General features: G+C 43.7%; 1 protein-coding gene across 1 annotated transcript in view; it reads right to left on the bottom strand.

The window, feature by feature from the left end:
• The window catches only part of DCHS2 (dachsous cadherin-related 2), a gene marked incomplete at both ends in the record, with an annotated part of 285,989 nt that extends 270,341 nt beyond the window's left edge, over positions 1-15,648 (bottom strand). The window contains one exon of the mRNA XM_079920434.1: positions 13,612-15,648. Within this exon, the coding sequence (XP_079776560.1) occupies positions 13,612-15,648 (2,037 nt within the window). The remainder of the gene's footprint in view (positions 1-13,611) is intronic.
• Between the last annotated feature and the right edge of the window lie 10,968 nt (positions 15,649-26,616).

The following is a 26,616-nucleotide window of genomic DNA, read 5'->3' as shown; positions in this document are numbered from 1 at the left end:
AGAAACGCAGACATAGAGAATGGACGTGTGGACACAGGGGAAGAAGGGAAGGGTGGGATGAATTTGGAGATTAGGTTTGACATAAATATACTACCGTGTGTAAAATAGATAGCTAGTGGGAACCTGCTGTACAGCATAGGGAGCTCAGCTCTGTGCTCTGTGATGACCTAGGTGGGTGGGATTGGGGTGGAGGGAGGTCCAAGAGAGAGGGGATATATGTATACATATAGCTGATTCACTTCATTGTATCGCAGAAACTAACACAACATTGTAAAGCAATTATACGCCAATAAAAAATAAAAAATATTTTGAAAAGACATAAAACCAGGGCTTCCCTGGTGGCGCAGTGGTTGAGAGTCCGCCTGCCCATGCAAGGGACACGGGTTCGTGCCCCAGTCTGGGAAGATCCCACATGCCGTGGAGCGGCTGGGCCCGTGAGCCATGGCCGCTGAGCCTGCGCGTCCGGAGCCTGTGCTCCGCAACGGGAGAGGCCACAACAGTGAGAGGCCCGCGTACTGCAAAAAAACAAAAACAAAAAAAACAAAAACAAAAGACATAAAACCATGCCAATTGGGAAAATGTAAAACCAGTGTGCCTGAATAGCAAGAGCTACAGTGGAGACAAAACTGGCTAAAAGGCTGTCAATACCCTCAAAGCATATGGCGGACTGACTAGGTCTGTAGGAAATAAGGAGAAGTGGGAAGAGCGAAGAGCAGAGCCAGATAATGTGTGCCTTACTGCCTGGGAGTGTGGAGAGGGATGCTGAGTATTTCAGAAGCGTTTCAAAGGAGCTTAGAAAATGGGGCAGGATGCCAACCATCTCTCTAGAGTCTCCGCCAGTCCATGGGGTTCCAGAAAATAAGCAAACAGCACTATGATCACAGATACCTAACCTCCAACACCATATGAGTGGCATGACCCTTGTCCCACCAGCATCCTTAGCCATTGACTCTTCTCTCATTATCCTCACTTTCACTTCCACAGCTTTAATTATCACCTCCAAATGAATAACTTCCAAGTTTCCATCTTCAACCTTCTGCTCTTTCCTCTACTGTAGCTCTGAATATCTAAAAAGCTTTCAAGATATCTTTTCCCAGACTACTGGCCATTAATTCATGCCCAACATATCAAACACTCAACTAAGCAAGCATCTTTTCCCCAAAACTCTTACCACCAGCTTTTCCTATTCCTCCCACTAACCCAGACTGAAAATGTGGGATCATCTTTTACTTCTCCCCTCATCCCTTATTCAAGTTGTAGCATTTCCTTTATAATGCGTCTAAGGTCAGCCTTTCTACTACACTTCACTACTATTTCCCTAGTTCAGGCCCTCGTAACTGAATATGTATTATTACAAGAGTCTCAGGAGTCTCCTACCTAGTTTCGCTGCTTTCTTCCTCCCACTGATTCAAGACAAATCTTCCTAAAACCTTACTTTACACAGGTTGATCTCTATTTAAAAACTCCCCACCTCTCTCTGTTGCCTCCATAGCAAAGGCCAAACTCTAGGCAAACACTGCGAGTCCTTCAGGGCTGTCTCCTGTGCCTTCAAAACTCCACCCACTACTTCACTACAGGACCAGACACACCATGATTATTCTAGTTCATACTATCGCCACATGGATTATGTATCCTAGAGTTTTAATTAAAATTTTTATTCGTTGCCATATTCATTTGATCTGTCTGCACCACAAACAACACATTCTTTTTAAATGAAGATTTTAATTCAGTAAAACTTTAAGCAATAACCTGGCATTTGTAAAAATGACTTAGCATAGTTTCCCTAATGGACTATGAAAATATAAATTATTTCTAAGGTTGCTCACTTTTACTTTATAATTTAGAAGACAAAGGGCTCATTAATAGAAGTCTGGTGTTTAGTTGTAAATAAAATTAATATATCGTCAGATTTGAATTCTCAGAGGAAGGAAATCTTACTGATCACAACTTTCAGAAGGCCATCCTAAATGATTCTCTTTTAGAGGTGATCACGCCTAGGAATGCATTACACATTTTTATGCAAAAAAAAAATTTTTTTTGCAGCTATCCTGGAATGTATCCATGACAAGTTGTAAATAAAAACCTACATATCACAACACAGGACTCCCTGGAAGGTCCATATCTAGTGAAACCTCCATCCTGATCCACCACATAAACCCTCCCACCTCCAAGTTCCCTTAATTCTTACTACACCAACTACTTTCTACCACATAGTGTAGATTACCTCAAATCCTTATGATAACATGCTCTCAAAATGAATTACAGTGTGTGATGGTCAACATGACTGGGCCTCATGATGTCCAGATATCTGATTAAATGTTATTTCTAGGTATGTCTGTGGGGGTGTTTCTGGCTGAGATTAACATTTGAATTGCTGGACTGAGAAAAGTAGAATGTCCTCCCCAATGTGTGTGCATATCATCCAATCCACTGAAGGCCTCAACAGAACAAAAAAGAGGAGAAAGGATGAATTTGCTCTTTCTGTCTGACTGCTGAGCTGGGACATCAGTCTTCTCCTGTCCTCTGACTGGGACTCACACCATCAGTTCTGGCTCTCAAGCCTTCAGACTTGGACCGAATTATACCACCAGCTTTCTTGAGTCTCCAGCTTGCAGCCAGCAGATCATGGGATTTCTTGGCCTCTATAATCCCATGAATCAATTCTTCATTTTATATTTCCTACTGGTTCTATTTTTTTGGAGAACTCTAACTAATATACAACATTTTATGAGTGAGGAACTAGGGCCAGGAAAGTTAACAGGGATAGTAAATGGTGAAGTCAGAACTGAAACCAAGGTTTTGTACTCAAACTCCAGTGCTGTCTTTTTTCAGGCTGTCTTAATAAAAGACTCCATAGAGTAATAACTGATACACAGAACAAAAGACACTAAGATAGGAAGAGGACCAAGGTGGCTAGGATGACCCTGAGCTAATCTCTTCCCACAGACACATCAAATCTATGCCTACATACAGAGCAACTCCTCCTGAAGAAGACCTGAGGGCTGACTGAACAGCCTCTCTACATAGAAGGACCACATAGAAATGGGTAGGAGAGATAGAGACACAGTATCCATGGGAACTCCACCCATGAGGCAGCAACCTAAGATAGGAAGGGATATTACTGAGGGGTCCAAGCACTGATTCACCCACCCTGGGATATAGTGAAAAAACAGCTGTTTAAAGGGCACATTTACTATACAGCAAAGAAATCCATCTACTAACTTTAGAACTCCTGCCAAACAGGTGGAGAACTGCTGGAGCCCTCTGCAAGATCAGGGGTGCTGGTAGAGCATTGTTTTAGTCCACCAAGGACTTCCCCAGACCCACGCCTGCTCCTGCTCCAGCTGTCCTGCTAAGGTGGCCCTGGTGTTGTGCATTCCAAGGACTGCCCCTGACCTGCGGGCAGTCCACACAGGGGCATTCCCACAGAAGACCACTCCTTCAAGACTGGGAGGGAGAGCTGTTTTCTCTACTTTTTAGAAACAAACACCAAAAGTCAAGCAAAATGAGGATACAGAAGAATGTGTTCCAAACAAAAGAACAAAATAAAACCTTAGGGAAAAAAAAAAAAACCCTAATGAAACAGTGATAAATAATTTACCTGATAAAGAGTTCAAAGAAATGATCATAAGGATGCTCACTGAATTTGGGAGGAAAATGGAGGAATTCAATGAGAATTTCAACAAAGATTAATGAAATATAAGAAAAACCAATCAGAGAAGAAGACCACAATTAACAGCAGATTAGATGACACAGAAGAATGGATAAGCAATCTGGAATAAAGAATAGTGGAAATCACCCAATCAAAACAGCAAAAGGAAGAAAGAATTTTTTTTAATGATGATAATTTAAGGGACTTCAGGGACAACATCAAGTATACTAACATTCACATTATAGATATCCCAGAAGGAGAAGAAAGAGAGAAAGTGACAGAAAACTTATTTGAAGAAACAATGACTGAAAACTTCCCTAACTTGGGGAAGGAAACAGACATCCAGGTACAGGAAGCACAGAGTCCCAAAGAAGATGAACCTAAAGAGATCCCCACCAAGACATAATTAAAGTGGCAAAAGTTAAAGTAAAAGTGAGAATCTTAAAGACAGCAAGAGAAAAACAACTAATCACATACAAGGGAAACCTTGTAAGACTATCAGCTGATTTTTCAGCAGAAACTTTACAGGCCAGAAGGGAGTGGCAGGATATATTTAAAGTGCTAAAAGAGAAAAAAACTTACAATTTAGAATATGCTATCTGTCAAGGTTTTCATTCAGAATTGAAAGAGGGATTACAAAGTCTCCCAAAAGGCAAAAATTAAAGGAGTTCATCACCACTAAACTGCCTTACAAGAAATGCTAGAGTCTTCTTTAAGGCCACAACTAGAAATGACAAAACATACATATATAAAAAAAAATCTCACTGGTAAAGGCAAGTATAGTAATTGCAGTAGATGAGGCACTTAAGTGCTAGTATGAAGGTTAAAAGACAAAAATAGTACAAATCAACTATAACTACAATAAGTAGTTAAGGGATACACAAAATTTAAAAGATATAAGATATGACATCAAAATCATCCAATGTGGTGGTGTAGGCAGTAAAAATGTAGGCCATGTACAACGAGCCCACAGCTAACACCACACTCAATGGTAAACATCTGAAAGCTTCTCCTCTAAGACCAGAACTGAGACAAGGATGCCCACTCTTGCCACTTCATTCCACACAGTACTGGAAGTCTTAGCCACAGCAATGTGGTAAGAAAGAGAAATAAAAGGCATCCAAATTGGAAAGGAAGAAGTAAAACTGTCACTATTTGCAGATGACATGATACAATAAATAGAAAACCCAAAAGGCTCCACCAAAAAACTATTAGAACTAAAAATGAATTCAGTAAAGATGCAGGATATAGAATAGAAATCTGTTGCATTTCTGCCCACTAATAATGAAAGAGAAAGAGAAAGAGAACTATCAGAAAGAGAAATTAAGAAAACAACCCCATTAACAATTGCATCAAAAAGAATAAAATACCTAAGAATAAATTTAACCAAGGAGGTGAAAAACCTGCATTCTGGAAACTATAAGACACTGATGAAAGAAACTGAAGATGACACAAACATATGGAAAGATACACCATGCTCATGGATTGGAAAGATCAGTATCATTAAAATATCCATACTACCCAAAATAATCTGCAAATTCAATGCAATTCCTATCAAAATATCAATGGCATTTTTCACAGAACAAGAACAAATAATCCTAAAATTTGTATGGAACCACAAAAGGCCCCAAATACCAAAGCAATCTTGAGAAAGAAGAACAAAGCTGGAGGTATCACACTCCCAGACTTGAAACTATACTACAAAGCTACAGTAATCAAAACACTATGGCACTGATACCAAAACAAACACAGAGAACAATGGAACAGAAGAGAGAGCCCAGAAATAAACCCATGCTCATATGGTCAAGGGGGTAAGAATACAATGGGGAAAAGATAGTTTCTTCAATAATTGAACAGTGTTGGGAAAACTGGACAGCCACATGTAAAATAATGGAACTGGACCACTTTCTTATACCGTATACAAAAATTAACTCAAAATGGTTTTAAAGACTTAAATGTAAGACTTGAAACCATAAAAATCCTAAAAGAAAACATAGGTAGTAACTTCTTTGACATCAGTCTTAGAGATATTTTTTGGCATATGTCTCATCCAGAAAGGGCAACAAAAGCAAAAATAAACAAATGGGACTACATCAAACTAAAAAGCTTTTGCACAGTGAAAGAAACCACGGACAAAACTAAAACATGATCTATTGAATAGGATATCTGCAAACAATGTATCTGATAAGGGGTTGATATCCAAAATATATAAAGAACTCATACAGCTCAATAGCTAAAAAATAACCCAGTCAAATATGGGCAGAGGACCTGAATAGATATTTTTCCAAAGAAGACATACAGGTGGCCAACAGGCACACAAAAATGTGCTCAACATCACTAATAATCAGGAAAATACAAATTAAAATCACAGTGCGATCACCTCATACCTGTCAGAATGGCTATTTCAAAAAGACAAGATGTGGAGAAAAGGGAACCCTCGTGCACTGTTGATGGGACTGTAAACTGGTATAGCTACTACAGAAAACAGTATGGAGGCCCCTCAGAAAACTAAAAATAGAGCTACCATATGACCCAGCAATTCCACTTCTGGGTATTTACCCAAAGAAAATGAAAACACTAATTCGAAAAGATACATGTACTTCTATGTTCATTGCAGCACTATTTACAATAGCCAAGATATGGAAACAAACTAGGTGTCCATCAACAGATGAATGGGTAAAAAAGATGGGATATATATACACACATATATACAATGGAATATTACTCTGCCATACAAAAGAATGAAATCTATGGCAACATGGACAGATGCAGAGGGTATTATGTTAAGTGAAATAAGTAAGAAAAAGAAAGACAAATACCATGTGATTTCACTTGTATGTGTAATCTAAAAAACAAAGCAAACAAAACAGAAACTGACATAGGTACAGAGGACAAACTGGTGGTTGCCAGAGGGGAGTGGGGTATGGGGACTGGTGAAAGACGTGAAGGGAGTAAGAGGTACAAGCTTCCACTTATAAAATAAATAAGTCTTGGGGATGTAATGTGCAGGAAATATAGTTGATAACTGCAACAACTTTGTATGGTGATGGATGGTAACTGGACTTACTGTGGTGATCATTTCATAATGTATAAGAGTATTGAATCACTATGTTGAACACCTCAAACTATATCATATTGTATGTTAATTATAACTCAATAAAAAAAAAACATACTAAGTTACTCTGTAGACCAGAATCATGCCCTGCACAGATGAAAGGGAGCCCATGAGGACTCATGACCCATCACACCAAGGCCTTTGCCACAACTTACATCACACTGCCTCCCCTCTATGACTTTCACAGTGTTTTTGTCTGTGGCAGCGTAGGGGGTGGGGTAGGGGTGGAGGATAGCTATTGAGAGGTCATTTGAACCTTGCTTGAAGACACATGGGATTCCATAAACCCATAAGGAGATGTTACAAGCTTCCAACGTAAGCAAAATAGGTTTCTCCCTTCATTGCCAGACACATACATCTAACTAAAAACTGAATACACAATTTAAATTTTTTCTGCTTTTTGTGCAAGAGAATTTTTTTTTTAAGATTTACTTATTATTTATTTTTGGCTACGTCAGGTCTTAGTTGTGGCATGAGGGATCTTTCGTTGCAGCGTGCGGGCTTCTCTCTAGTTGTGGCGCACAGGTTCCTGAGCGCATGGGCTCTGTAGTTGTGGCGCATGGGTTCCAGAGCACGTGGGCTCTGTAGTTTGCAGCACACAGGCTCTAGCTGAGGCACACAACCTCAGTAGCTGTGGCGTGTGGGCTTAGTTGCCCCGTGGCATGTGGGATCTTAGTTCCCTGACCAGGCATCAAACATGCGTCCCCTGCACTGTAAAGCGGATTCTTTACCACTGGACCACCAGGGAAGTCCCAAGAATTTTATTTGAAATGTCATTTTTACTTAGTCCTCAGCATTCACTATGTCAGGCAAAATAGTCTTCATCATTTCTAGAAGTCTTATTTACTAGCATTTAATAATATATAGCATGCATTCAGGACTTACTATGAGTCAAGCATTGCTTTGAGCCTACATGTACTAATTCATCACACACAAAAAAACTTTATATCAAGCTGATACCATTGTTATCCATATTTTCCAGATGAGGAAACTGAGGCACAGTGCCCAAGATGACAAGTAGTGGAGCTGAGATTCAAACCCAGGCACACTGATCCCATAGTCTGGCTATATTTTAGCTTAATTTTAGTCTTCAAAGCTAAGAACTCTCTACCATGTAATGTCAATCATCTTTAGTTCTAGAACCAAGAACTAGACAAAGTACTTGGAAGTTATACATTGACTGTAGCTAGAAATGTATCCCACAGATTCCAGGCTATACCCCTCCTATTACATAGCCAAACAAATTATCTGATCATCTTTCTCAAGCAGGAAAAGGGGAAAGGAAGTAAAGCCAGCTGATTGGCCTTGGGTAGCAGCTGGGTCGGGGACAGGGAGAGGAAGGCTACCAAAAGGAAGTCTGAGAGAATTCTACAGCCAATCTCAAGTACCTAAAACAGGTCATCAAAGCAAAGCCAGAAGCACATACCAACACATGCTGGGAACTACAATGGAAGGCCAGCAGGAGTCGGATAATCAGGGAAGATGACAGTTGGCAGGTAAGCTAGACTCATCCTGGAGACAGATGCAAATGACCGCTGTGGAAATCTCACATGCTTTCAGTGTGTGTGTACAGACAGGTCAGGTCCATTCAAAAGAGCCAGAATGAGACAATCATATATGGTAATGCAATTCTATGACCATCAAAGCTGGCACACACTAGGTAAGTACATAAGCTTGTATGTAAGGTAAGCAGTAAGAGTATGTCTGTAATAACATAAGGGATAAACAATGCAATTCAGACCATAAAATTCCAAAAGATCAATGATAAAATATATGGAGGAAAGAAACTTTACAATAAATTTAATATACATACAAATGAAATGTAAAAAAAATAAAATAGAAAGTAAAATCCTTTACTAGCTCTACCACTGGCTAGTAAATTTTTTTTCATTATGCTCTTCAATACAATTTAACAAAAGTGTTGATCTTCCAGTATATGAGATTGAGAACACCAGGAATTACAGGGACTCAAATACCATTAAATTGTAACAGCACAAGGCAATCACAATCCATCGTCTTACTAATACAAGTAAACAGCTGTAACACCATAAAGAACATTAAGAAAAGAGCTAGACAGAACAAGGGAACATTTAGTGGGAGGAGGTGGCATTTGAGATATGCCCCAAATCTCTCTGGTGTCAAGAACAGGCAACAGAAGACAAGGAACAATGTGGACAGAACGAGGGTGGCAACAATGGGTATAAATGAAGGGACAAATGAAGGCCTTGGTAACTAGTGTGGTCCAATTTGGGGAGGAATCAAAGATGACATGAAGGTGTTAGGAAACATCTTCCTTAATTCAAGGTTGGCACTAGGACAGCCTACCTCGGCATCCCTTGCCATCATCACCACCCAGACTTCAGGAGAGGGACTGCCAGCCCTGGACACTTTGACGAAAGCTACTTAATAACCCTTCCCTTAAATCACACCACCCCAAGAGGTGTTTTGGGTTTTCCATTTTTACCTCCACAGTACAGTTGAGACAAAGTTCACACATTTAGAAAGACTTTCCTAAAGGATGGGGATTCATAAAAGGAAGTAACCGCAAAAGATGTAATGAATCAGAAACAAGATATAGGTTAGTCCTTCTCAGGCCACGGAGCACAGTTGGCATCAGGCCTTCCCATCTCCCACATCTTCCCAGATGGTCGATATTATGTTTAATGCCCAGGCACCCCTCCTAGTCAGGCTTCTCAAAGTCAGACCAGGAGAGCAAACACACGAGCACAGCAGGTACTCTCTCTCACAGCCCGTGTGTGGGATCCCAAGGCCTGCTTTTTACACAATTAATTTATATGAGCCATGACCTTGTTTTGCACCCTTGTCACTCTCAGCAATGAAACACACAACCACTCCAACAAATAGCAAAATCACAGACAGACACACACCAAATGCATAAATACATCTATAGAAGGGATCCATTAACAAAATATAGAAAGTTTCAAAAAGGAGCTGATTAATGAAGGTTGGGGGGAAAAAGAAAAAGAGTAGAAGATAAATGACTTCGATTTAAAAAATGTCAGAATTTGAGATGTCAAAAATACTTCCAGGCAGAGATACGTACCAGGTAGAGAAATGTTAATCTGCAGTTAGTAAAGGAGGTCGACCCTGGAGATGTTAAAAAAAAAAAAAAAGTTGCAGTTCTGGAAATACTTAAGTAGAAAGTATAGAAAAGATCGAAGTGAGAGGAAGAAAAAACCTTTGGAAACGCCTCTATCACACTGAGTAGGGGACACAAGGAGAAATTGGCAAGACAGAGACAGAGAGGATGCAGTGAGACAGAAGGCAGTGAAGATGATGCATTCAAGAAAGAGGAAGTGGGCAGCAGCCCAAAATGCTTTAGAGAATGAGTCAGGTTAAACTAAGAAAGCCCAGCGGATCTGAAATAAAAGAACACAGCTGCCTTTGGAGAGGCAGAATTTAGCATAGTGGTGGGGGAGATCAGAACAGGGCGGGAAGGGGTGATCAGCAAGTGGGGGTGGGGCATATGCCTTCACATGGAGGAGGGAAGGAGATGGGACGGAGGACTTGGGACTCTACACTTGTCTGGCACAGGGACCTGGCCTCACTGCTGCCTCCCCAGCACCAGCACGAGTTCCTGGAATGTAATACGTACCCCATAAATACTGTTCATGGAATGTTGTTTATTCAATGAACGTTGTTGTCTAATTAAGCAAATGAATTAGTGAATGAACACAGTACTGATATTTGGGGGGGTACAAGAGAATAACCTTGTTATGGAACGTGTGTAATTCAGGTATGAAGGCTGCAGTTACATTGTTTGAAGATCTGGTCACAAGATAAAGTGGCACAGTGGATAAGAATTCCCCTGCCAATGCAGGGGACACGGATTCGAGCCCCGATCCGGGAAGATCCCACATGCCACGGAGCAACTAAGCCCATGTGCCACAACTACTGAACCCGTGTGCCACAACTACTGAAGACTGCGTGCCACAACTACTGAAGCCCACGCACCTAGAGCCCATGCTCCACAAGAGAAGCCACTGCAAGGAGAAGCCCACGCACCACAATGAAGACCCAACGCAGCCAAAAATAAACAAATAAAAATAAATTTATAAAAACAACAACAACAACAAGATAAAGGCTGTCAGTGTAGTTCACATGGTTGGATTTGGCGTGGGGCAGAGAGTGGCAGTCTCACTGCCAAGAGAGACTGAGGTTAGTCTCTTTGATAGTAATCTGAAGAAAAAGAGAGCCTTTCAGGCCAGACACTAGAACTCAGAGGCAAACACAGGAGCAACTGCCTTGACCACGAAAACATCAAGAGGTGCTGAAGGGAGTTCCCGAGGGGCAGGCTGTCAAGAAGGGGCTCTCCACCTGGGGGGCAGTGGGGAGCAAGGAACTAAGAAATCCAGACAAGCGCCCACAAGGTTGTTAAAACCCTTTGGGTCTAGAGGTCAACCATCTCAGGCTGCTACCAGTTCTTGTCCTCTGTATTAAATCCCTTTGTTCAGCCCCACATTTAAGGTCTTTGGAAAGTTCCAATTTGGGTCTGAGAACATGGAAGCGTTCAGCCAGCACTGGGGGATGGGAGGGTGGCTGCCCTGGGGTCACAGTAGGAGCATAATAAGAGTGGAATAAGCCCAGGGATTAGTGTTGTGGAGTAACCACCAAGACACCTAGAAGTCTCAGGCTTTGTTTTATTAGGTGACATGGTATTCCTTTACAGGAATCCAGGAAAGAACTTTTTTTTTTCCCTGTCATTTCTCATTTGGGATTTTTATGGTTCTGACGAAGGAGAATTGAGCAGAGATGAGGTCTAAAGGGAGAAAATGGGTAAAGGGCAACAGAAACGTTCAACTGTAAGAACTGATATAATGTAATTAAACAAAGCCCTGGAAGAAAGAAGAGGCTATGAGATCCAAAGGGAGTGGGGGAGGTTTGTTTTTACAAAGTGGTATAAAGAAAGATTAAGAGTAAAGAGATCGCGAGCAGATGGAAGACACTCTGGGTGAGACTTAGGGGACAGAGTCAGCGAGAGAGCTGATGCAGCACAGAAAGCTCACAAAGCTGCTATGGTGAGGTCGGAGAGCCCAGTGTATAAGAATGTGTCTGCAATCTTGAGTGGCTAGATTGCTGGAATTTCCAGAAATTCTAATCAGCACCCTTTAATACTACCTATAACAATACTTGGCAACCTGAAAGGTTTTTTGCGATTGAAGATGCAGTCTTGCACTTGAGGCAAGTTCAGCTCACCATAATGGATCTGCCACATACCAAGTCATAATAATGGGATAAACTCACACCTCATGGCAGAATCATCTCACAATTTTAGAAACAACTCTAAAAAGACAGGTTCTAATCAAAGGAATCATAATTAATTTACGCTGCTTATTTTCCTTTAAATAGAGTCCAGTTGTACTGTTTCACACCAAGATCCTTAAGGTCTTCCAGATGGAAGAAATTTTGGAAATTATCTAATCCAACCTCTCATCTATTATGACTTCAGTTTTCAACATCCATGGGAGACACAAAATTGGTGCCCACTGGCAGCATGTGCTCCTCTCCATTTCTCAGCCACCTTTGCAGTACACCTGAGGCCACGTGGCTAAGCTCTGACCAATGGGACATTGGTGGACCTGATCTAAGTCACTCCCAGCCCTGGCCCTACCTTGGATGGAGAAGGACCAATCAACCTGCATCGTATCAGACTCTGCTTGAGATGTAAATAAACTTCCATTATGTTATTCATCGGCATTTGTGGATCTGTTTCAGCAGCAAGCATTAATTGATTTTCAAGCCTTCTTTTAATAACCTAGCAACTCAATGAGTCGTCAGTCATGACAGAGAAAGGAATGGAGATTATTATTACCCACAGAGCAAAAGGATTAAAAAAGAGAGAAGAAGTCAGGTAACTCATTTTTAAAATACAGTGGCATCTTACTTATCTAAAGGATATTGAGACATGACTTATCAAGGCTAAAGCCTCACCCTGCCCGCACCACCTCCACACCAGAGAACAAAGAAATAAGCCATAGAGGTCTTAAAACAACCCAGCTTGAGAGCTAAATGGAGTTTTAGAGCTTCACTCACTAGTTAGCCTCTCAGGCTCTATTTATTTATTCAAATTATCTTGGAGTAAATAAACCAGTCTTGGAAATCTAGTTTGTTATCTCACATCAGATAAATACTAGGAAATTGGAAGCCATAAGGAGTACTGCTAGAAGGGTGCACATCACAACATTCTGAGATCTGTCTATAAAGGATATCATCCATTTTATAAAGGATGATTGAGCCCCGCTACTCCTGAATCCAGAAGGCATCACTGGAGGAGGTCAGCCCGCAGCTGGTAAAAATGACTTATGTCCTCCACTACCTCTCGTAAACTTCCAGAGAAGGTAGGACAATGTGTAAGAAGTCTCTGGAAATAGTTACTCAAAACAGTCTCAGTGTTTAAAGGCATACACTTGTTTACTTGAAAAACCAATGTGTGAGGGCCACCTCACTTCCCCAGGTGGCCACATAATGATCCTCAAATATATGCGACATTGCCATTTGCACACTGTTAAAAAGTAAAACCGAGAAAGGGTTGTTCCTCCCAAACCTATCTGGGTGCTCATATACAGACTGAAGGAAATCAGCATTCCATAAGCAAAATCAGGATCCAAATATCGTGTGAGGTAGAAAAGACCTTAGAGACCATTCAGAAAAGTTAGGTGACCAGAGGGCACCCATTCATCTCCCTGCAGAGGAGGAACCAGAGCCCATGTCCCCTGCCTTCTCAGCTTGGGTATAACTACCCACATCACAATTCTCCTTCCTTGTACTTACTCACAACCTCTCCATCCCTTCCCAGGCCTCCCGATAGGCCTGATGCACTCACCTGCAGAAAGCAGTGTCCGACTGGGGCATGCTCCAGAAGGGTGGCGTTGTACACCTGCTTCAGGAAGATGGGCTCGTTGTCATTCACGTCACCCACAGTGATGCTCACAAGGCAGGTGGCAGAGAGCGGGGGCTCTCCGAGGTCTTGGGCCACCACTCTCAGCTCTACGGCCTCCTGGACTTCTCGGTCCAGACTCCGGGTGGTGCTAATCACACCAATTTCAGGATCGATGCTGAAGGATGGTCCACACTCAGCGGTGGCCCTCAGAGCCTCCGGGTTGCAGCGCGCTGGGAGAGGGACCAGCGCGTAGCGCAGCCGGGCGTGGTCTGTGCCCGGCTCATCCTCATCGGAGGCGCTGACGCACACTACCGCGGTGCCGGGGGCCGCGGCCTCGGACACTGAGGCCCGGTAATGCTCCTGGCTGAAGAGAGGCGGCTGGTCATTGAGGTCAGAGATCCGGAGCAGCAGCGTCTCCTCCGTGCTCAGCGGCGGGGTTCCCGCATCCGTGGCCACCAGTCGCAAATCATACAGGTCTCTGCTCTCCCTGTCTAGGGGCCCCTCGACGCAAAGAAAGAATACCCCTGAGGAGCCTCCGGACCGCAGCGCAAAGGCTCCCTCACCGCCCTCCAAGGCCAGCGAGATGCTCCCGCCCCCGAGGCCCATACCGAGTTCCCCGACGGCCTCCTCTGCCTTCTCTGGGTCACCGTCCGCGTCGGACACGGAGACCCGAGCCACATAGTCGCCTACTCGAGCGCCCTCAGAGACGCGCGCGGCGCCTCCTTCGGTAAGGAAGAGTAGATGAATGGCGGGCCAGTTGTCATTCACGTCCAGCACCGCGATGGACACGCGCACGGTGGCAACCTCGGGCTCGGCACCTCCGTCGCGGGCCTCCACCACCAGCTGGTGCCAGGCTTGAGTCTCGCAGTCCAGCGGCCTCTGCACCCGCACCACCCCGCTCATCTCCTCCACCGCGAAATAGGCCGCGTCGCCCAGTGTCCCGCCACTGCCACCCGTCCCGGGCGCCTGCCGAGGGCGGATTCTGTAGCGCACGTGGCCATTGGGCCCCAGGTCACGGTCGGTAGCGCTCACACGACAGACCTCGGCGCCTGGCAGTGCGTCCTCGCGCACGGTGGCGCGGTACTCGCTCTGCTCAAATACGGGTGGGTTGTCGTTCTCATCCAGCACGCGCAGGTCCACCCGCAGGCTGCCCGTGCGCCGCGGGCGACCGCCGTCCCACGCCTCGATCTGCAGCTCGTGTGCTGCCACCGCCTCTCGGTCCAAGCGCCGCAGCAGCACCAGGTCTAGGGGCTCAAGGGGCGACGAGGACGGCGGCGACTTTGGTGACACCGGAGCCCCGTAGCGCAACTGGAAGAATGGTCCTGCGGGGTCCTCAGAAAGATCGGACGGTTGCACCAGGGTGTAGCCCTGTATGCTGAACAGCCCAGCGTCTGGGTCTTGGGCGCCTGGCAGGCGGAAGGCTGTACCTGGCGGGCTGAGCTCGGAGACGTCGAGGTGCAGGGAGTCGCGGGGAAAGCGGGGCGAGTGGTCGTTCACGTCGTTGACGCGGATCTCCACCTGCACCACCGCGCCCAGCAGCGTGGCGGCCACGAAGCTGTAGTGGTCCCGCCGCTCTCGGTCCAGGCGCCGAGCCGTGCGGATGATGCCTGTGTCCGGATGCACGTGGAAGTCGTCCAGCAACGGGGAGTCATCCGAATCCTCAGACAGAAAGAAGCCACCCCCCTCCTGCTGCTGCTGCGTTGCCGGCAGCCCCGCGCGGATGTCGCCGACTAAAGTGTCTGGAGGAAGGCCCTCGTCCACGGAAAGGCTGAGGTTGAACACCTGGGCAGACGAGCCCGAGGCCGCCCACAGCCATGCGTGCACGAAGAGCCCGAGCAGGAAGCGCTGCGCCCTGGCGCCGCCGCCGCCGCCCGGCAGCCCGCTGGGTGACCCTCTGCTCCCGGGGAGCAGGAGGCGCTTCCCGGCCGGAGCCCCGAGCTGCTGACGCCCTTCGCCCATCCTCCGCCCAGAAGGGCTCATTTCTCCAGCTCCTTGGGAAGGCTCCCGGGTAACTGCCAGGTTGTGGCGCGATGGCAGAAAAATCCAGGAGCCTCTTCAGTGTCTGAACCAAAGAAGAAAAGACTTTGTTTGGCAAACAAAACCAACAGACACAGGAGTTCCCGAGGTTACATCTGCAACTGGTGAAAACGTCCTCCGCCCGCAGCTCGCGCAGACAGGGAGGGAAGCTCTAGCTGCCTCTGCTGCTGCAGCCACCTCTTCAGCCCCTGGATTTCTTTAAACGAGTCTCATCTCTTTTCCTCTCTCCTTTTATTCTTTTTACATCTGTTCCTTGTTCTTCTCGGCTGGTTGTTTCGCCCTGGTAAAGTCAGGTGCATTATTCTTTTGCCAAATAGAATGAAATTATTTAAAGCGCACACAGAAGGAGAGGCTGGGGGTCGGGCCGGGGAAGGGGGTGGAGTAAGGGCGGGAGGCCGGGAGCAAGGGCGCGCGGGGCCGGTGCGGGAGGGAGGGAGGGAGGAAGGAAGGGAGGAGGGAGCCGCGGCTTGGGCTGCGGTGTAGTCAGCGGCTCCGGGGGCGGCCGCACCCGCCGCGTCTCGGGGCGCCGGGGACCGCGAGGCTCCCCTCCGCCCCAGCCCCCTCCGCTCTCCTCCCGCGTTGTGACGCGGCGCACACCCAGGCAAACTCCCACCTGCGAGGCGCCGCTGCAGTGGGGCCCGTTCGTGGCTGGGCTGGGGACGGACCAGAGGGAGGCAAACGAGAAAGGACCCGGAGATTTGGACTGTGGGGCGGGTGAAGGTCGCGCAGGCGAGGCGTCCGCCGGGGCTGCGCGTGCAAAGTGGTGAGGGGTGGGGGAAGGTGAGGCGGCAGCCTTTCCACGCTCTCCCCCCCTCCATCTCCTCGACGGGCCCTGCAGCCGGCCTGACGCTGGGCTCCGGCTGAGCAGAGAGGGTGGGGGTTATCATCACACTGGGGAGCCAAACTTGTGTTCTCCATGTGGTGAGAGAGACTCGTCCCCAGCGGAAGGACAGATGGAGTCAAAGACCGATGCACAGCTGGGGCCAGGATGACTGCAAAGGCAGGGGGAGGCGGAAATTGGAAAAACCCTCGAGAAACCCCGAGAAATCTGTGACACACATGGTGCAAACCACGCTTTATTATGCCGCGCTACCACTCGGCGATGTGAGAGCGGCTTGTCAGTCCCCTCTGCTACCAGGAATGACGACAATAGATTCGGCTTGCGAACACTTTTTATGCATTCAGCGCCATCACGACACTTCCAGAATGGTTTACGATGCTGATTTATGGGCAGAAAGACGGGGTGGCTGAGGACCATCACCTCCCCGCGCTCCACCATCGCCGCTGAGCAGGGCAGTTTGCTGTCAGGGCAACTATTGATACCACTTTCAAAATAGCTTGTGTCTGAGCACAAGAAGAACGCCAATAAATTCCCATAGTCGGGGGTTTCTCTTCATTTATCTGTCATAATAGGTAAAAACTGATAAATTGCCTCTAATAAGAAATGCCTGAGGAGGGGCTCTCTGCCCTCTTAAGGATGGCTGGCCAAGTTTAGCAAATGGTTTCTGCAATTTTGCTTTTACGCCAGAGGGAAGAATTAATTTCCTTGATACTGTTGCTCCTCTTTCGGGAGGACCGAAAGCCCTGCCTAGAGGTTCCTTACAGCAACAGCAAGATGCCTTTTTAACATATATAACTGCTAACCTACAACCACACCATCATCTCCATGTCTGATAAAATAATAATAAAACAATGTATTTTACAGCAAACACATTGCACGTAAATGGAGACGTTACTGAAATAAATTCAGCGTCCCTTCACCAATGAATCTCCTCACCACTGAGGAGATTTGTTACCAGTCTTTAGGGTCTCCTTTCTCCTCAGCCTTTGCAGTCTCACCCTAGCTAGGCCCCTGCCTCCACCCTTGCGCCTTTGTAAGTAATTATCAAGCAAGCATCCAGATTGATATTTTAAAACTAACTCAAATCATGTCACCCCCCTGCTTAGAACCTGTCAGTATATTTCCATTATACTTGGATATAATTCAGACTTCTTCAAATAGTGCAGGACTCTACCTAATATGGCCCTATCCACCTTTCGGACCTCATTGCTGCACATCCAGCTTTCCTGCCTTCTTTCTGATCTTAGTGCCTGTTGTGGACTGAATGTATCTCCCTCAAAATTCGTATGTTGAAATCCTACCCTGCCCCTGGCTTTAGGAGGCCAGGTCTTTGGGGTGATTAGATTACATGAGGTCATGGGATTAGTGCCTTTATATGAGTGAGGAGAGATCCTGCAGCGCTCTGCTCTTCACCATGTGAAGGTAGAAAAAGCCAACAGTCCACAAACAGGAAGAGGGCCTGCAACAGAACTTGACCGTGCCGGCACCCCTGATCTCAGACTTCCAGCCTCCAGAACTGTGAGAAATACGAGTCTGTTGATTATAAGCCCCCAGTCTGTAGCACTTTGTTACAGCAGCCTGAACAGACTAAGACAGTACATTTGAATTGTGAGAAATTTTCTGTGCCTGGGAGTTCTTTCTTCTGCTTTGTGAAGAGTTGGCTGTTTCTCATTCAGGCCTCAACTCAAATACCAACTGTTTCGAGACCTTCCTTGACCACCCTACCTACCTCAAGTAGCTTCTCCACCTTAAACTCTGTATCCTCATATTTGATTTCATTCACAGCACCTATCAGCACCTGAAATTAGCTTGTTTTATTCATTTGTTTATTAGATTATTGTGATCTCAACCCTATTCATGCACTTTAAGCACTGCTTTATCCCAGAACCTAGAGGAGTACCTACCACATAGTGAGCCTTTATTCACTAAATAGCTATGGGATAGATGACTGAATGGGTGGTTGGTTGAACTGAAGAGTAGATGGAAGGATAATCTGTTGAAGGAGGAGTTTGAGGCCAGAGCTCAGAATTAACTAGCATGAGATCTTTTATTGTGATGAGTTGTATCTTCTCAATTTACTCATTTGGAACATTCTATGGAGTTTTTTGAACTGATTTTTGAACTTCTTCAATTTATTTTGCAAACCGTACTGCTATCAAATATTTACCTGAGTCTAAAAATAAAGGAAAAGCAGCTAGTTTTTCCACATCTTTCACCGACACATTCATTGTAAATAGTGGTTTAGTTTAGAAACAAGTGGAAAATCAGGAACTTGAAACATCTATTTTCCTATCCACTTTTAGGCTTTCTCTTTCAGTATGTGCAGCTCAAGGTCTCCTGCCCATTTCACAATGTCCTTCTTTGAATGTCCTGAGCAGCCTTCTAGAATTAAGAATTCAATTTAGTTGAGTGAAAGAAATAAGAGCATTTCTCAAATATGCAAAAAAAAAAATTTAGATAGCACAGGAGCTAACAGCCTGCAAGAAATAGGTCCAGATCTGCCCCCTTGAGAAAAGCAGCAGGATGTAACTGGCAAGAATTTGGGTTTTGAAGCTGGGCAACCCCAGTTCTGCTCTATAATTTTGGGCAAGTTATTTCAACCTCATTAAGCCTCGGTTTCCCCTTCTGCAAATTGAGGATTATAATATATAACTTACAGGGATGTTATGAGCCTCAAATGAGACAATGTACATGGATTAATACACAGAAAGTATCCAGTAAATATTATTTCTCTTGCCCCCTGTTATTTGTGTGATTAAATATTTTAGGGGTGAAGTGTTTGGGGATTATCAGTAATATCAAACTCTGACTTCATAGCCCCCTTGAGTGTGTAGAGAGGGAAGAAATAAAATTTCTACATTCATGAACAGAAACTATCATGAGCAGAAAGGTTCAGAGCAGATCTTCCCCTGGTGTTACTTGGTTTAAGTAGTACCGGAAGTCCATCGTCAAAAACATTTTCTCCCAGACTGTAGGTAATCCTTCACTTTGCAACAGTTAAATGGTCTAAATAGATACTAAGGGCTCAAAGCATCTTACATTAACCCTTCAGGAAAGGAATTATAATTATTACCCCCATCTTACAGATGAAAAAACTGAGATTCAGGGCACCACAAGTAACTTCATCAAAGTCACATAGGTATAAGTGGTGGTATACATGGTGTCCATGGTCTTCTGAGCTCTTCACTGGTCATTTATCATCTCTGTGATTCTCTGCTTAAAGCAGATTGTCTTGCTTCTGAATTCTCATTGAAATCCATACAGTGAGATAGTAAGAGTTTTGGAAAGACCTGGGAGAACTACAGAAAGAAGAACTTTGGACAGCATGCTTGGCTGAATGGTGGGATGGCACAGGAGAAAAGCCACAATTAAGTGGCTACTTGGAACCCAACAGAAAGAAACGAACTATTTAGAAATGGTACTTAAAGGCAAGTGAGGAGGATTGTGTGGGACATGGAGGGTTTCTTCCCTTCCTCTCCCCCAAGGGGAGGACCCTCTGAGGTCAGGAAGGACAGTATGACTGCAGAGACTACACTTGCCATCCTTGGTTCATATGTCATCTGTCTAAAAGGATGAACTAAAGAGTGTTTGAAGCTTGTGGTGGTTAAATTTTATATGTCAACTTGGCTAGGCTATGGTGCCTAGTTTGGTCAAACACTAGTCTAAATGTTGCTGTGAAGATATTCTGTAGTTGTGATTAAGATCTCTAAGGAGTGGACTTTAAGTGAAGGAGATTACTCTTGATGATATGGTGGCCCTCACCCAGTCAGTTGAGAGTCTTATGAGCAAAATCTAAGGTTTTCCAGGAATTCTGCCTCAAGACTGTAACTTAGAAATCCTGCCTGAGCTTCCAGCCTGCTGGCCTGCCCTACCAGTTTTGAACTTGCCAGCCCTCACAATCCTTTAAGCCAATTACTGTATGTCTCTTGGTTCTGTTTCTCTGGAGAGCTCTGACTGATACAGAGCTTTATAAGAGGAAATGATTTAGTGTCTAATATCATAGTCTGTATTTCGTATCTGCATATATTTTGTGTTCTTAAAGGTTTAAAATTATGATCCTGGACATGATGGGGATCTTGTCCAGATAGGTAATCACATGATAGGTAATCAGGCACACCTTCCTACCTTAGGACCTAAGCCATCCCAGAGAGATAGGTGATAGTCCTTTCCCTCTTTTTTGGTGTTGAGAACTGATTCTGTATGCACCCATTCTATTTTCTAAACCCAACAGAATATGATTTAATTTTATAGAGTATTAGTCTCTGTTTTTGGTATCAATATATTGTTATTTCCTCTGATTCTTCAGGAAGAGGAAGAAAAACTGGTCAATAATTTCTTTATAGCAACATTTCATCATGCAGTTGAAGGGAAGTATAACACAGCTTATCATTAAGTAGATTTAGATATATCAAATCCTATTTTTCAAATCTGTAGAAGCTGGAATTATATGCTAAAGTTCTCTCTACATTTGAAGATTATAGTATAAGTAGGTCTGAGACAGAACCCCTAGCTAAAGTAATTCTTGCCCGATTTCCCCCAAGTCCCCCTCTCGCTCATAAATTGCTTATTCTCCTTCCCAGTAATTGGTAAGGCAGACCAACTTCTCCCCACTCCCTTCGCCAGGCTCCAGATGGCCTACAAAGGCCAATCAAATCTGCTCAAACACATAGGCTTTAAGATTTGGCTTTTCTGACTCTGTCTTTGGCACACACATGCACACACACACACCCCATCTTGCTTTCCCTGAAAGCCTTTCTTTAGATGAAATGATCCTAGCTTCTTATTTCCCCAACCCTTTAATCATTTTGTTTCTGTTCTCTGAACTCTTTCCAATTTCCCTATATACTGTATAAGATGTGGAAACCAAAACCACACACCATTTTCTAACAGGGTCTATGCATTGCCAAATCTAGGGAGGCTGACTTACTTTTTCAATCAGCAATCAAAGCCAAGTCCAACAGGTTGTTAACAAGTAGATGTCTGAACAGGTTTGACACCCCCATTCCAATAAAGCAACACCTTGTAAGTAGATAATTATTCAGTGTGGAAAGGTAATTGATTAGCTTTCACTCAAAGGAATTTTTATAATATGCATGTATTTGTTTAAGACAGCATGAAGGATATAGCTAGTGAAGAGAAAGATAAATAGTATTTAATCCTGCCCATATTTTTCTAGGTGTAATTGCTCTTTGTGTGAAGTAAAGGAACCTGATCTGTTTCCTGAGACAAAGCAAAGTTCACTGAAATACATATACATAATGTATGTCATAATAATTCCAGGCAAAAGAAAGCAAAGGAAATACCCAGAGCCCTGCCAATCCCACAAATATTCAGTGAGAAAAACACCTGGATTCTCCCCAAGCCACAGCTGTTCAGTTGGAAAACGCCTGGATCCCATTGAATCAAGGCAGTCAGGGAAAAGAGCCACATCCGGCCCAGTGTGTCTCCGCAGTCCGACAGGCACACATGAATCCTATTTGATCAAGACACAGTTATTTTGGAAATAAATAGGTCCTGCTGGTTTCAAGATGGTTCACAATTAGCACCCACAGATGGGGATGAACTGGGTACAGATATTATCTATGAGAAACTCCCTCAATACACAGACATTTGGTAAGAAAACTTGTGCCACAGATTTTGGCCATGTCAATATCTCGGTTATTTTTCTCATGGAACATATGTGGATCTGGCAGCACTGCTGGTTGATTAAGTTTGCCTGGATCACACAGGATCTGAGGGTTTTGCTCTCTTTAGATTTAGCAGTGTGTGTCTGCAAAGAGAAATGCAAAATTGAATGTCAACCTTATTCGTTAGTATGATCAACAACACAGTAGCATAATCACAATAGGAATGTTCCAGGCCTTTCTGAACACATGTGAATTAAGGAAATAACTTATCTCTAACATTACTATTTATATTTTCCACATATGTCCATCTTTTTTTTGACATAAACATCTTTTGTGTCTAAGGCAACATTTTCATTACATTTTCCAAAAATTTTTCAGCAATTCATAATAAAAATACTACTATCAGTCCTGAAACAAACCTGAAAATTAGGCACATATTTACACAAATTAAATAATCATTGAATTTTTCCACTTCTAGGCATATAGAGTTTCTTACAGTACTATAATTTATAAGGAGTGAATCAGTGCTTAATACTTTTAAGGACTTTTTAAATTGCAGTCCAAGCAAATCCTAAGGAGAGAGCCTATGCTTTGAGAAGCCACAGACTTGGAGTTTGAGGGCTCTAGAACCCTGAGGTCCTGGGAGAGTCTCTCCTACCCAGTGAGTTCCCCAGAAAACAGGATTGCCATCCCTGGAGGGGCTGTGGTAGAAACTGCTTCATAATGTTCAGGTGCCCCTCAACATTTTTCTGCCTCTTGCTGATTTCTTATTTCCCATAACTATTTGTATCCAGTGCAAAAAAAAGAGAGAAACACAGAGGAATGAAATTCCAGAAGCTCTTGGCTTGACAGATACATTCAATTAATAAACCATAGTCCTGCAGGAAAGCAGGCCTGAATCCCACGGTCAGTGATCTCCATTCTGACCACTACACCCTGAGTGTTTTAGCCATCAGCTGAACTTCAGTGCTCCTACAGCAGGGACACCACTGCCTTTGCAGGAGCTTCTCTGGAAAGACCACTTCCTGTCTCTCCAAATGTATATTGTTTTCCCCTCTGCCTTCATGGGCTTTTATCTCTAACCCTTTATTATAAACCCAGCTTCAGAGTTTTTGCTGTGTGCTTTATCTTCAAGATCTCCTTTGAAGGCCTTCAGCCTCTCTTCTCATGTGTTTTTATTCACCTGCTTCACCTGTGAGTTTTATTCACTGTTCTTTCCTTCTTTTAATCCTTCATCTCCAATCCAGGCATAATGGGGAAGCTTAAATGTAACAGGCAGAAAAAATGCAGTTTAGACGAGATGTTTAAAAACCCAAATGAGAAAGACCTTCATGGGGCACAGATGAATGTTAAAAGCTTGGAAGCAATCAGACAGGCAGTTGCTCATTTGTGAGCAGGTGTGCAATGCAGCCCATGAGGGAAAAGGCAGAGCTGTATGAGGCTGCAGAGTGGCCACAGCTGCCAGTCCTTGAACTTCGCAGGTGCCCAGAGTGAAGCATTCCCGTAACAGCCCTTCCACGGCAAGCATGTCACCAGCAGCAAAGCCATAGTCACAGATCCAGGTAATCTGAAGGATTATTCAGATTCGGAATCTCACTTTCCCCTGCCACTATAGACAGGCATCCCGAGTCCCCTGCGGTAGGTAAGAGGATCCCCCGCCTCCAAGAAGATGTCCATACCCTAATCCCCAGAATTTTACATGACAAAAGGGATTTTGCAGGCGCGATTAAATTACAGAGTTTGAGATGGGAGATTGTCTGAATGGTATGAGTGAGAAAAGGAAATGAGAGGGTTAGAGTCTGGGAAGGAGATGGGACAATGGAAGCAGAGGTCAGTGCGAAGGGGCTGTGAGAGAAAGAATTCAGGCGGCCTCTAGAAGCTGGAAAAGGCAAGGAAAGGGATTCTCATCTGAGCACCGAGGACCACAGCCCTGCCAACACCTTGATTTTAGCCCATTGAGACCTGCGTCGGACTTCTAAACTCCCAGACTGTAAAATAATACATTTGTGTTGTTTTAGGCTGCGAAGTGTGTGGTAATTTGTTACAGCAGCAATAAGAAATTAATACATCCCTGGATCATGCCAAGGCCACTTTGTCCTCCTTCCTGCCTTCTCTGTAGCGAGTACCTTTGTTTCCAGTGCCTCTGTTGTTTCTCAAACATTTAAGTTCCCATTACAAAGAAGGTGGAGTTATCACAACATTGGTTTCACTTCCAGCCACCAGTATCTCCACAGATTAGTTCCAGCTGGAAATGTGGGCGGATTCATTTCAGAGAATGTGTTTCTCACAATGTCAGGATCAGTTTTTTCCTTTGATTGAAATACATTATTAGAAGTTTTATCCTTGTATAAAATGTTTTAGAAAAATATCTACAACAAAAAGACACTCATGTTTAAAAGGTTAAAAGAATACTGTGCAAATAAAATCTAGTCACGATTGTTAAAACCTTAACTAGATGAACATTTGGGGTACAGTTGAGAGATAGCCACAATTTATCTGAGGTAGAGAACAGAGTCTTTGGGAAGGGGGTTAAGAACACAAAGTTTACTTTTAAAGCAAAGTGTTTGGCCCAACAGCCGGAAAATGGGGTTCTGGTTATATTGTGGAGAGAAATAAATCCTGAGTGTGGAAACAATCTAAGTTCTATAATGGTCCATGAAATCGACTCAGCGGGGGAGTTACTGGCCCAAGAGGTAGGAAACCTGCTAAGACACAAGCAAGGAATCTCTTTCCTTTCATCTTTCATTCTCAAATGCAAATGCACTGGTAGATTTCAAACTTTTCTGACGCCCTCTAAGAAATACATTTTATATCATAAGCCGCTACACACGCACAGATAAGGTAGCTGGAACAATAGTTCCATGACACCTACTTCCCCATACAATGTGACATGTGCTCTGATATTTCCTAATTTGTACTATTATTTTTCTTTTTTTTTTTTTTTAACGCTGGTCTGCACCCACTAAGTGGTCATGACCTGCAGTTTAAAAACGCATCTTCAGTAATACTATTTATCACCAAAGTAGTTATTTTCTGCCGAATTAGTACTAAGAGTGTTTTCATTATCACCTAGTAACTTCAAATGAAATGACAGTTTGGAGTTGACTACCTTTAATGTCTTTTCCAACTTCATGATTTCCTAGTTTTTCCCTGAGAGGAAGATTATTTTATCCAAAGTCTCTTTTTTCAGAAGAATGAATCAATAACTGACAACTTGGAACCTTCCCTCCAGCAAGTTTCTTTAATAAATAAATGGTTTATCTGAGATAATTCTGGCATTTCTTGTTCATCAGTGATTAATTCCTAATCAAAATCAGGAATTACTGAAAGTATTGCCACATTTGTGCAACATCAGCATTGGTATTTGTGAATTTTGATTTCAGGAATTGGGGAACCAGAGTTAGTCCTAAGAGATAAAGTATTTTGAGCCACTTCCTGCCAGCATTTTAACTTCCGACCTTGGATTCTAGCCAGCATCTCCTTGAAAATCCCCTCTGGTCCCCATCCGTATATCTGCTCACAGTGGGTAAGGCTAGTGTCCTAAGACTCCCAGACACTGTTCACCATCACTTTGTTTTCAACAATTATGCTTCACAACACACTTCTCAGGTTCTTGCCTATAAGATAGGAATGACACTAAACTCTCAGGGCTGAGGAATAGTTAATAAACTGTGCTAACCCTACAGAGATGCAAAACAAGAGCAATCACTCATTGGTTTGCTGAGAGGTGACAGATTGCAATTTCCCATTTTCCAGAGACCCTCTCCTCATTACTAAGCAAAATCGGACCAGTTAACTTACCCAAGATCTATAGCTCGCTGGGATGATCTCATGGGTCTGTGTCCCTGATGTGGACTCCAGCCGGTGGTGCTGGGGGCGGCAAACTGACACAGGCAGACATATTGCCTAAATAGGCTCATCCACCTGCCCAGCTAATTTCCTTTCTATTTCGAGAAGAGCAATTATTTTAAATTGCCATATATCAAAATGACTTTGGCCTCCAAATACAGCAAATCAATAAACTATAACGTAAATGAGTGTCTCCAGCTAATTTGATTCAAAAAAATAATAATAAAGATAAAGAGAGAGAGGCAGAGCTCATGCTGCTTCCTTTAGAACTGAAAATTCCAGAATTTTCCAACCCCATAATTTGGACTCCTAAGATCTTAGAGGTCCCTACCTAGTCAATTTTAGGAAGTGTTATGCCCATCCCTTGTACTATTTGATTGCAGTTAAAGATAAATACAAAAAAGTAGTTAAATTTTATAGTTTTTTCTTTAGACATAACTTTTTAAAAAATTATGATGAGTACTTTTTGAAATCAAAAGACATTTGAAAAGAGTAATTGAATAAAAAGAAAATCTGAAATCTCTCTATTAATTCCAGAAAGCCTGGATGTCAAACTACAGAGCTGTTCCCAAGGTAAAGCATCTAAATGAAAAT

The sequence above is a fragment of the Stenella coeruleoalba genome, assembly GCF_951394435.1.
Source record: "Stenella coeruleoalba genome assembly, chromosome: 4".
Classification (NCBI taxonomy): domain Eukaryota; kingdom Metazoa; phylum Chordata; class Mammalia; order Artiodactyla; family Delphinidae; genus Stenella; species Stenella coeruleoalba.
Note: the sequence above shows the minus strand (reverse complement) of the source record. Positions and strands in the feature narration are given on the sequence as shown.